General features: G+C 40.9%; 1 protein-coding gene across 1 annotated transcript in view; it reads right to left on the bottom strand.

Moving 5' to 3' along the window:
• LOC311500554 (VPS10 domain-containing receptor SorCS1-like) overlaps positions 1-12,480 on the bottom strand; it is a 41,643-nt gene that overhangs the window by 6,815 nt on the left and 22,348 nt on the right. Inside the window, exons 9-23 of the mRNA XM_084562043.1 lie at positions 11,223-11,402; positions 9,308-9,454; positions 7,555-7,657; positions 7,215-7,291; positions 6,547-6,638; positions 6,287-6,394; positions 5,924-6,041; positions 5,630-5,763; positions 4,552-4,665; positions 3,656-3,827; positions 3,210-3,410; positions 2,339-2,458; positions 2,108-2,231; positions 1,015-1,127; positions 31-165 (exon numbers count right to left, since the gene is read on the bottom strand). Coding sequence (XP_084418169.1) covers positions 31-165; positions 1,015-1,127; positions 2,108-2,231; positions 2,339-2,458; positions 3,210-3,410; positions 3,656-3,827; positions 4,552-4,665; positions 5,630-5,763; positions 5,924-6,041; positions 6,287-6,394; positions 6,547-6,638; positions 7,215-7,291; positions 7,555-7,657; positions 9,308-9,454; positions 11,223-11,402 — 1,938 coding nt within the window. The remainder of the gene's footprint in view (positions 1-30; positions 166-1,014; positions 1,128-2,107; positions 2,232-2,338; positions 2,459-3,209; positions 3,411-3,655; positions 3,828-4,551; positions 4,666-5,629; positions 5,764-5,923; positions 6,042-6,286; positions 6,395-6,546; positions 6,639-7,214; positions 7,292-7,554; positions 7,658-9,307; positions 9,455-11,222; positions 11,403-12,480) is intronic.

Here is a 12,480-nt window from a genome sequence, read left to right as displayed (position 1 = left end):
CCATTAAAATGATCTGATGAGAGACGGTACCTGGTGCAGGTGCGCCCACTTCTCATCCACCGCTCTGTCTCCTGACCTCTTCTCAGGTACGATGAAAACCTCCGCTGTGGTCGGCAGACCTGGAAGCACCGTGATCAGGAGCTGGTCCTCACTGATTCCTGTGACCTTTAATAAGAGCAACAACAAAGCCTCATTAAAGAGGTTTTCTAATTGACACTGTTTGAGGTGATATTCCACCTGAAATATGATCCTTGGGGGGCGGCCCTATTAATGAGTAAATACTCTCTGCTCTCTGCTTCATATATCATTTGCCTAAGTACCAGTCACTGTCAAGATATAATGCACGGATCAAGAGAAACATGCAAGTTCAATTTGACAGTCCTTGGTAAAGGCCAGGGCTTTTAGTGCATTTGTGCCGTAACCAGAGGTCTGCTGTCAGTTTTCTGGTGTAAACCACAGTAATATCTGACAAGACAGAAGGTCAAAGTGAGTGTTTCATACTGAGGGCTACTGTAGGATATATATAGAGCTTGGTATCCAGGTCTTTTACATAACCTGCTGCTTTTCTGTCATCCCACAATGTCTGAAAGGGAAAACCAGACAAACTTAACCACACTTACCTTTGCTCAAGGTCTTGGCGTTCTCTCTACAGCTTTTACGTCTTTACAGAGGAAATAGAAGTGCTTTTACTGTCCTTTGTTTTGACAAGTTTAGGCTGAAAGCATGTGCTGGTCATACTGATGTGTTATGCCAGCTTGCGGAATTTACCAACTAATTACAGAGAAAGTGAGGTTAAAGACACTGCAAGTAGTGGAGTGAAACATTTGACAAGTGCAAACATGCATGCATTACAAACGCAACACGGCAGAGAATGGAAACGTTATTGGCTTAATAGACAGAGATTCAAGTTTCCCTCTTCACGCTCGTGTAAAGCTGCTAATTGGCAGAATGTAAATGAAGCCTTCTGCGGTTCATTTTAATTCACGTCATAAAACGAGCAGCTAAAGCACTGACCTGAACCATGGAGCTCTTCACAACTCTGCCGATGTCCTCTCTCCACTCAGACACGCCGGGGTTCAGCTCGTCCAGGTTAGAAGAAAAGGCCAAAACGTGCGACCAGAAATAATCTGAGACAGAGACAAAAAAAAAAAACACCTCTGTCTAACTTTGTGATATAGAATCTCCTTGTACAATAATCCCCTGCAGAAAACAAATAATAATCTTCCTGACTGGGACCCCACCTGTGCTGAGTCATGAGTGACCGAGAGGAACAGACACATTTTCTGTCTCAAAGTTTCTTGCATTTTTATCCTGCAAACTTCCCACTTGACTTTGTAGATCTGTTGCCCTGAGCATGCATCATTACCTGCTGATACATTCTCAGCTTGTTTCTCAGGTCCTTTTAGACAAGACAGTTGGAGATCCCATGATAAAATATATTGATCTTACACTATTGGCAGAAAGGAAATTAACTGCTGCTCACTGGAGACCTGCTATGCTGCAAACTCCTTAATCAGCAACAAGCAAAAGAAAGCCTGCAACTCTTGATGTATGGCCTTTACTTGGATCTGTGTACAGTGTCTACATGAATTCCTCCGGTAAGATGTAGCAAATGTGCTTTTGGTTGTACATGTCCCTGTAAGAGTATCGATTCGTAGGTACAGTATGTCTATAACAACGATAAAAAATATCTTTATTGTGAAAGTAAAAGACGTTTTATGATAGATTTAAGAAAACTGCTTGTAATTTTGATTTTTTTATAATGACATCCAAGTTGAGCTTTAAGTTTCATTCCTCATCTGGGAAATAATAGCTTGATAGTTCCGGTTTTCAGTCATATCTCATGGCCTTCGCCTCCTTCGTCATTATTTAACACCTAAACTTTGTCCATTGCAACTCGGCAAACGCCCTGCACTCATGGAGAACATGAGATGTGTCAGAAAGCCAAGGACCAAGTACGTGAACCTTTTCCGCTAAAGGTCATAAAGTTTTAATTAGTTCACTCTCAATTTCAAAAGACACAACTGATTCCACATTTTTTACCTTAACTAGATGTTAAGAAGCTGAATTGTGAGAATAAAATTAACAACAAATTTCCTGTACGTACCATAAACCGCCATCCTCATTTGGTCCTGATGAACAGTGCTTCCGACCGAAGCCTGAACAGTGACAGTGTGACTTCCCTCCTTGGAGAAAGCGAAGGACATCGCCCCGTCGAGGGTCACAACAGGCTACCAGGCAGAGGAGACATGAGATGAGGTTGTGATATTCAGCTATGTATCACGTTACTCCATACGAGGACGGCACGGTGCAGAATGAGAAAAAAAATAAGGCTCACCTCCGTTTTATTATCGAACCACCAGTAATAAGTAACTGTTCCCACATTACTGGGGCGTAGCGCCGTTGTGAGGTTTACTGCTTTGTTCTTAACGACCACTGACGGAGCGGAGAGCTGAACCTGCTCCAGCTGACCTTTACAGAGAAAACACACACTACAAAGTCACATGTTATGCTCCCGTAGCGTTCAAAATCTCTGCAGAAATTCAGTCACATTATAAGACAACAACGTCCGTCTGGAACGCCTGGAGCATATTGATGGACGGTGCGGAGGCTGATTGCAGTGTAGGAGTGGACCGACAAGTGTGTGTGTGTGTGTGTGTGTGTGTGTGTGTGTGTGTGTGTGTGTGCGGCTGTTTTGATGCTTTTTGAGGCCATGAAAATGTCACCGTAGAAATCCATTATAATGAGCTGGATTCAGGCTGACCACTGGCGCTCCTCCACCGTCATTGAGGACACAACAAACAGCTGTCTTTGGCGCTTACGCGGGACGCTCTAAACTTTGGATGGAGGTTTTGAATGCGCCGCCCTTTAATGAGCCAATTTAAAGCTGAAGTAATGCTGTGAGTGTATTTACTCAAGAGTTTTGTGTTACTTTTTAGTCTTAAGCCTCACAAGTGGAAGTGTTTTGACCAGTTGGAAGGCTGTTGGATCTTATACAGTGCATGATTAAAGGACTGGAGCTTTTAGTGAAGTCATGTTATGATATTAGCCACACTGGAGTCAGTCTGGAACAAATTCACCTTATTATGTGGCAGGAAACATGCGCTGTCAGCTTGTGTAAACCCCCTGACATTAAGTTCTCACTTTAAAGCTAAGGGATATTACACGATTGGATATGTTTTGGCAACAGCTTATAAAGAACTGGTTACTTTTTGTGACTCACAGGAGACGTGGAGATAGAGTACCACCCTGTCGAAGCCCAGAGCGTTGCTCGCCGTTGCAGAGACTTGGTAGATGCCAACTTTGCTGTAGATATGCTTGACCCCGTCATCGATGGAGGTTATGTTAACATACGATATAGCTGTCCCGTCACCAAAGTCCACTGTTATACTCGTCATGGAGCCAAGACCCTTCAAGCAAAACACAAAATACTGTCACTCATGTAGTAACCTAAGCTGTTTGTCAGTGTCTTTGCTGACATGTAACAGGATGCATTTTCCATCGTCATGCACGGTCGTGTTGCACATCACGTCACTCCTTATTTATCTGCTATCCTGCCGTTTCTGGCAGCGTCCTGATTTACAGTGAACTTAAGAAAAGAAAGTATCACTCTATAATGCACCCTATAGTTTCTTTGTTCAGGTGAAGTCAGCACCTCTTCCAGAAACACCAAGAAGGTGACATTCTTCCCCAGCGTTGCCACCAGTGTGCCCTCGTTGGTGAAGAGCTGGAGGCCCCTGGGAGCCCGACTGGGACACTTTTGTCGCCTGGGGCTGTACTTCAACAGACTTCCCTCCGTGCAGTTGTTTGACAAAGCCCTGCGATATCTGGAATTCATTAAAGTAAAGAACTGCATGAGTGCAAAAGCAGACGCACGCACACAACACATGCACACAGAGGAAGACAGTCATGAAATATACACAGCGATGGTTCCTTTTGTTTGCCATGCCCACCAGCTATCCACAAATGTCTTACTAATGCATTATTTTTATTTGAAACGGGAGGTTATACATTATTATTACTTGAATAAAAACTATTGTTTAGTTACTTTTTGCTAGTTTGCACTTGCTCGCTGTCTAGTTTTAGAGCAGGTCTTGGTATGGGGCTGCTCATTAGCGGGAGCCAAGCCTTGTGCAGCTACCTGAAGTGGCTGGTAGTTCACATGTGATTGTGATGATAATAATTACTTTTTTGCAAATGTTACCACAGCAATTACAATTATATTATATTGAGTGAAAGTTCAGAGGCAGTGATGATTTACCAAAAATCCGCCTCACCTCAATTTGTAATCCTATTTGTGATTTTCTCAACACAAAGTTGTGGATTTTTATCTTTTTTCACCAAATCATTGGTGAATGTAGAAGAACTCCTGGTTAAGAATCACTGCTTTGCATGCATGTTCATCCAATCTGAAGATTTCTTGTACAGTGTATGCACATAATAACTACCATTTTCGCACAGAATAGAAGGTGATTTTCAATACAGATGAGAAAGTTGAGTTTAAAGGCAACCAAGGACATTGTGAATCCACTGCAAACGAGTTAGGTGTACCCTGTGGTGTTGAGGAAGCTGTCCCCAGTGATGCAGTCTCTGGATGTCGCTGATGGAACGAACCAGAAAGCTGGACTGCAGCTCCCGTCCAACTGCCTCTCAAACCCATAGTCACTGTTTCAGAGAGGCAAAAGACACAGCGGGGTGTTGCCAAGATTATTTATCATTTACCGAACATCCCAGATCGATACACTCAGCATAAATAAAATAAATAAGTGGACATCTACAAGACACTGAAAGATTGAAGGCGTAGAGTAAAAGCAGCTCAAGCATATCTGAGGTTTGATGTTCCATGTATCAGAATTCTGCAGCAGAAAAAAGCATTGTTTGTGTTTAGACCAACTATAATTATATCTTGGCAATGTCAGGCGGAACTGTCACATTTCTTTTCATCGTGATCAGGGAAACAAAATCCCAGGAGCCAGAAGTCTTTTAGTAATAAAGTGGTGTTAAGCTTGTAATGTGTTAGTGCTGTTCAATCAGCAGCGGTGAGATAAGAAAGATAAAAGAAAGCACGAGACAGACTGAAGCGGTGTACAAGTACCAAAGCAATACTTGTTAGACACGGAGAAGAACCTTATAACAGAGTCTAGAGTCAACCACTAGTGTTGTTCATTATGTAAATCTATTCAAGTGCACTTGATGCAGCAGTGTACGGCAGATTTGATAGTGAGGGCCGGGATTTAATATTTTCTGTAATCTTCCATCAGTTAAAGTGTGATGTGATCATATGATCATGGTGTGTTTTGGATGACTGATTACAAGAAACCTACTGTTCATTAAGAATGATTGATTGATATATGTGTTATAAATCTGATTACAAGAGGACGACAAACACATCAGCAACCGGGCGATCATCTGTTCTGATAAAACAACTGATGGCATTGTTACGTAAAACAACAAAATAAAATAACTGAAGCAGGGCTATCATATCAAGTTGTGAATTATAAAACATAACTCTTCAAACAGTCTTCTTGTTGTGCCTTAGGTTTGCTCCACAGACACCGCCTCTGGAGATTGATTGTGCAATTGGATTTAATGAAGTGAAAAGTGTATAGCTGCAGAGAGGGGAACTCACCACTCAAAATCAGCCTCTGTGCACGGGCAGGAGTCTGACATCTGGGAAATATACTGATCTCTGGCCTTGACACATCGTACATTCGCTTTCAGTTTTTGGAAGATTCTCTTCATTCCCATGATGCACACTTCGCCCTGTGATAAATAATGCATCATAAACATCTCAGAGGCTCTTCTTCTTTTCTTTTTAATATCTCACTTTTATTGTGTGTTATTAAATCAAAGTGATGATCCGCTGGAGCTTAATCAACCAGTGAATCTTTGTGTTAGTCATGAAATGGAAAGATCCCCTTACCTCGTTGTGTAGCTGCCATGTCAGATAGTCTTCAGATGTGCACCGATGTTGGAAAATGGACCGGAAGTCAATCTTGACAAGCTGCCACTCAGATCGATGACTGAAGTGACCAAATATCCTGCAAAGACCGGACAGAAAAGCAAGGTAGAAAACACACAAGCAGTATGTGGGGCACATTGAAGAGAAAAAATATGTTGTGTGACAACCATTTCAACGCATGTTCTGCTGTGGGAGAGTAACTCTACTACATTTTGGGATTATGAAACCCTTTCAAAACCACAATAACTTGTAAGTCTTTATCAGGTCGGCAGTCATTAACAAACTAGAAACACGTCATGTCTTTATGGTTCATTCATATCTTACGTCATTACAAGGGTGTCCTCTCCAGGGTCCCCTAACACCCCATCAACATAGAGCGGGGAGGAGGTGAAGCTATATTTGTCCCAGTTTCTGCCCTCATCAAAACTCAGCCTGAGGGAGAGAACAATGGTTAGATCAGAGACAGACCAGCCACAAATAGAGCTGAATTCAGTGAGAAAAGCCTCAACAGGAAAGCAGTCTCCTTGTTTTGATGATTGAATACGGTCTCTAAAAAGATGTGCTACATCCTTGGAGAACCTTACCAAATGTGCCTAATTGGCAGAGGTGTGTGTCGGATGGCCACCAGAGATCCTCCTTGATTCAGGAAAAACACACTGTACTCTTCCTGAAAAACCTGCAGACACAACCAGCTTCACTTTGTTGCAGATAAGTATTTGAGCATTCACGGGTGCACGCTCGCACGTACACAGTGAATACAACCGTACTTTGCACAAGGGTCTCGGCTGCGTGAAAAAACAAGAAAAAGCCTAGCGTTGCTCTCTTTGTTGATTTCTGGAGTCGTAAGCCGATGGCAGAAATGTGTAAGCTCCTTTTGGTTTATTTGTTTTATAGATCAGAGATGCACAAAGTTTGCTGTCAAACCACTCGTTTTTTATTTCTTTGCAAATGTGACTTTGGCATCAACAACTGGTAGGCGATAAATGGAAGTTGGCACCGAATGCTCAGATTCCTCCTTGCGTTCGCTCGTATTTTATTCAGATAATGCCTGACTAAAGTCATTTATTTTTTACATTTTGTTCTGTATTATACTGAGTGAAAGTTCAAGGGAAAGAGAGGATTTATCACAAAGGCTTGAATGGATGGAAAGGTTTTAAAGAAAAACATAATCATATTCGGAGGCAAAGAAATGCATTCAGAAAGATCAGGTGCAGCCTTAGAGACATGCTGTCTTACAGTTAATATACTGTACCTCTTTCCAGGTGTTTCCAGCGTCTGATGTGATGAAGACACTGACATTAGAACTGGTTAGCTCAGGTCCAACCACACCTGAATACAAAACCAAAGAGAGCATGTTAAATCTTGATCATTTTAAGTTGCTTAAACAGATACACAGCAGTCTGTATTGTCTTTTTAATTTGAATGTTAATTCCTCCCACAGAAGCAACCGGGAACAGATGTGGGGGAAAGATTTCATTTTGTGTTTGTTGTCAGTTGAGAAAAAGGGATATGATCAAGCACCAGGAGCAAGGCACAGAATAAACAACAGTATGGATGTGCAAATTGAAGTGCAACTCAGATAATCTCCTCACCCGACGCTATTATAATTCCCGGAGCAGAATCTTTGCTGACAATGTTTCCCGAGGTGTAAGGATTCTCCGAGACATGAAGGTGCAGATGCAACGAACAGTGAGGCTGCGAAACACAAAGGAGATTGCCGGAGTCAGAATGTGAAAATGAAACGTTTGATATCGACTTGATTCGTGGAGAGTAACAAACCATCACAATAACAGCCTGGAATTAATTGTGAAGCTGTCCCCATTTGACTTCTCAAATATTTTATTGTTATTGTAAGTCTTTGGACAGAAAATGGCAGAGAAAGAATTCTGAATGATTGAATATTTGGTTTAGACTTGACCGACTGAGGTTGATTAATTGGTCAATTTAATTAGAGTTCCTCTCTATTTAAGTTTTGATTTGGCAGATATGAAAATGTCATTTTCCGCCGGAGTTTTTCAAATTTCACTCTGTTCTGGTCAAAATGATTAAGGAAGTATTTCAAAATTCTCCAAGGATACTGTTATTCATAGAGCCGGCGGTTGTTCATTTTGGTCTTAAGAGTTTTTCAGCTGTTACTGACTAAATTTGGGGATGTTTTTTCAGGTGGAACTTGCCCGTGAGCTCAGGGAGTTAAGCTAAATTGCCGCTCACTGCTTCCAGATTCTCAATTTGTTTGTCATATATATTACAGCAAAGTGAATTTATTTGGGTTTTGGACTGTTCAAATAAAATAAAGCGGTCAAGAAAACCTCAGCTGCAGCCCTGGCCCAAATTAATTTATACAGTGAAGGGTAACTTAAACTGGATGCTCAGTAGAGGAGTATACCTTTGACACTTGCTGAATATATCAATAGGTAGATTAGTAGATTGGTCTGATGCAGCTGGAGCTCCAGGTTTAACAGACTGGATACGTGCAGTATTAGAGATAACATATTATGAGTGTATGCATGGTAGTTTAAAAGGCAGTTTGGATGATGGGATGCATTCATAGGACCTTTTTGGACTCATAAAACAGATGAAGTGCCCAATTAAATTTCATTTATGGTGACAAATCCCTTCTCTATAAGATTGCTGTAATTTGCACTTTATTTCCTTGTTGACTGGGTCAGCAACTTCAGTTTCTGCCCCTTAAATTCTTGTGCTACCCTTTTCCCACCATGTCTTCTGGTCTGTTTTCGTTTCACTTGGAAATTAAGCTTTTCTTGCTGCCATGTACCAAACTTTTCTTTTAAAATAACCAGAAACTTTCAAGTCAAAATGTATTAAAACATCATGAGTCCTGTGCTGAACAATGGAAACATGAAGTTAAGAGTTTTCTGAGTTCATTTATTGAATTATCTGTTATAATACACTAGTGTGAAGCACTCACATCATAACATCATATGTTATGTTAAAAAATCCAGTATACCACAGTATATTATGAACAAAGACATACTACTACTACTAGTACTACCACAAATGCAAGAGAAAAAATAAATATATATATATAGCACTATTCATCTAACAACATGTTGGATTTTAAATAATTACGGCTGTTATATTGAGAATGAGTTAGTTAAGATCTTTAAGATCCTACTTTTAAATAAATGGGATCTGTCAGACTGGACAGAAGAGATGTTAAATTATTTGTAAGGTCTCTGCAGGTACTGACATATTCAGGACTGAGTTGCTATGACACAGATTCATCCCCCGACTATGGTATGGTGTGACTCAGTGCAGCAGCTTTGAGAGCAAATAATGGAAATCCAAATAACCAAACCTTTCTCCCATCAGTGGCCCACTTACTTGTTCACAATAGACCTTGTTTCCCTGGAGATCGGTTGTTGGAGCCTGAAGAAGACGCCAGTCTCTCCCCTTGTTGTATGTGATATAAGTTTTCACTTGGTTCTCAACAACTTTATTTGACAGGAACACCCCTTTAATCCCTGCAACCTGCGAACGCGAGAGGCGGAGAGCGGTAGAGGGAGGAATAACAAAAAAAGAAAGGGAAAGAAAAAAAAAATAACCTTAAATTATTCAAACTTAAGTAAAGCAGAAGGCCTAGATAGGAGAGGAGGAGATGTTTCAAAGTGGTAGTTTTTCTGACATGGAGCACTATTTTGGACCATCTGTAAGACTCCGCCGAATCAAAACAACATATGGTGACGCCCTGAGATGTGCAGAGATGCAGAATCTTACATTCAGCATTCACTCGAGTTCATATTTCTCTCTTCTTTTCTTCTTCTGTAGATTTTGACAAATCTTCATGAAAGGGAGAGTGACCCCTTCCTGATCCGCTACTGGTCACTACAGCAAAATGTTTGTGGGGGTGAAATGTGTGCAGAGGTCAGCATAACCGCTGCTGATGGCTATATTAGGTCTGCAGCAACGTGATACTTGTACTGTTGGCTGAGGATGAGGATAATCTGGAGTGATGCATAGATGTGCAGTCACTGCAACCTCATAGAAGATCTGTCAACACAGATATAATATGCTCAGAGAACAAGTCAAAGCTGCTGTTTTGCCTGCATTATGTCTATAGGCTGTAAGAGACACCAGTGTTTTGTGAATGTGTGTCTAGATGGTGTGTTAGCTAAAGGCTGACCCTTCCTTTTGGTGCAATATTAATGTCACATAAAAAAACACAATAAAATCAGCCATAACCTGGATGTGCTGGAGATATGCTGAGATGCTGCAGAATGAACGCAGTGTACTAACATCTGTTCCATTAAAGTGAGGACATCCAAGACATCAGAGTGCAGGGTACACTTAAGGAAAACCCAGAAGAAAATCAAGAATAACTCTTAGGAAGGTTTTAGGCTGTCTGTTGGTAATTTACTTGTCAGAGTCCATTTTATTGTGCTACAAAGCTCCCAAACTAGGAATTTAAATTTGTACGGCGCTCTTGGATATACGTGTATGGAGTCTGTCTGACTGCGTGCTAGCCCCAAGTTAACTCTAGTGTCCTCTTGCAGTGTAGATAAAGGGAATAGGAGTCTCTAAGTGATGTTTCATTGTAAGTGGACTGATCACCAAAATAGATTTTAATTGTACTGGTGATGCAGTTGAGTGCTGTTTTCCAGTGGCATCGTTTGAATAACGTAAAAACAAAAAACAGTATTTCTGACAAATGTCTTGTATTGTCTGGAGCTGCAATGTCTATCAAATAATGAATTAATAAATTGAAGAGAATATTAATCTGCTGACCCTTCACAGGACAAGCAGTTACAGAAGATGAATGAATAAACTGAATAATTTGCGGGTTTGAACAGTTAGTTGCATAAAAGACAGTGTTTGACAGCATCACATGGACGAACAATTTCCACTATATGTAAATTAACTGATAATGAAAATAATCATAAACTACAGCTCTAGTAGCTACAAACTCATCCTATCAACAAATAATCTGACTGATTTTCCTTTTAATCAATTCTCTAACCACTAATATAATGTAAAATATGTGGGCATGTACACAAACAGTGTACAATGCTGCATAACAGAAAATCATTTTGCATGAATAATTAGCTATTGCATATTTCAGAAGCAAGCAGCATGTGAATTGATGGGTCTCATAGTAAATATTCATAAACTCTGTCCTAGAAATGGCTTCAGTTCCAAAACCAGGCCGGTGCTTAAAGCTGATGCAGTTCAACAGGCTGCAATAATGTGAAGGCATGTAATCAGATCACAGCACCACCCCAGCAGCACCGTCGCTGCCTACCTCATAGAGCTCTATCATAACGTTGCCCTCCGGACCGCCGCTGCTCACGACGTCCTCCAGCACCAGTGTGAAGAACAGCCCTCGGGACTCAGACATGTACAGGTTGTAGGAATCATTCTGGTGCCAGTCCTGAATCGCCACCACCACCTGGTTGTCGTCTGTGCTGATGATCTGCAAGTCCTACATTTAGAGAATTTATGAGGGGATGCTTCTTTTTATGTTAGTCGGCGAACCAGAACGAAAAAAAAAAAAAAAGAATCTGCTAGAAGTAGGAACCACACAATATTATTGTGATACTTAAAGGGGAACTACCGTTTTTTAGAACCTGGAACTTATTTCTGGCATAAAATACGATTGTTTACTCACCCATATAACTTTGGTGTCTAAATTTGGAGTCATTCAGATGATATTTACATCAGCGTATATCCATATAGTGGGAGTGACTGGGGCACCGAAACGCAGCCTCTAAATAACGCATTATCTGGCACAAAACTCGTTCATTTCACCAATACTTTGTTATGATACTCTAGTGCTATTCCCGGTTGAGTCCGGAGTTACCTGTTATCATCATCTGGGGTCTGTAGATTGACCTGCTAACCTCTGACTTGGATGATGTCATCTTTGAGCGCCGCGTGCACCTTGTTTACCTGTAATTTGCTACTGCTAGTTTTTTCCAACATGGCTAAATATTTTTCCGATTCTGAGATTGTGGATGACGACTTTGTTTATGATGGATGTCCTCACCCTTCTGAGTCAGAGTATACAGATGAGGAGCTTGTTGAAAGGAGGATGTGGAGGCAGAGAGAGGAACAGCTGGCCTAAGAACAACAGACTGCTGCAAGTCCACGAACTCCGGACTCAACGGGGAATATCACTAGCGCATCATAACAAAATATTGGTGAAATTAACGAGTTTCACGGCAGATAATACGTTATTTAGAGGCTGCGTTTCGGTGCCCCAGTCACTCCCACTATATGGATATACGCGAATCCAAATGACACCAAAGTTATATGGGTGAGTAAACGATCGTATTTTATGCCAGAAATAAGGTCCAGGTTGTAAAAAACAGTCACAATGCAATGCTACTGTGTTTGTGACATTTATGTTCATTTATATGCTGAGAATCGAGATGATATATATATTGCCATTTAATACATTATTACAGCAGCAAATTATAAAGTTCTCAGCCTGCTCATCTCACTTGTTTAATTTTCAGTGTTGCAACCAGCTCTGTCATAAAAACCTGTCATGAATGTTG

This window comes from Chelon labrosus (genome assembly GCF_963514085.1).
Source record: "Chelon labrosus genome assembly, chromosome: 15".
In the NCBI taxonomy this organism is placed as follows: Eukaryota; Metazoa; Chordata; class Actinopteri; order Mugiliformes; family Mugilidae; genus Chelon; species Chelon labrosus.
The sequence above is the reverse complement of the archived record's forward strand: the minus strand, read 5'-3'. Positions and strand labels throughout refer to the sequence as shown.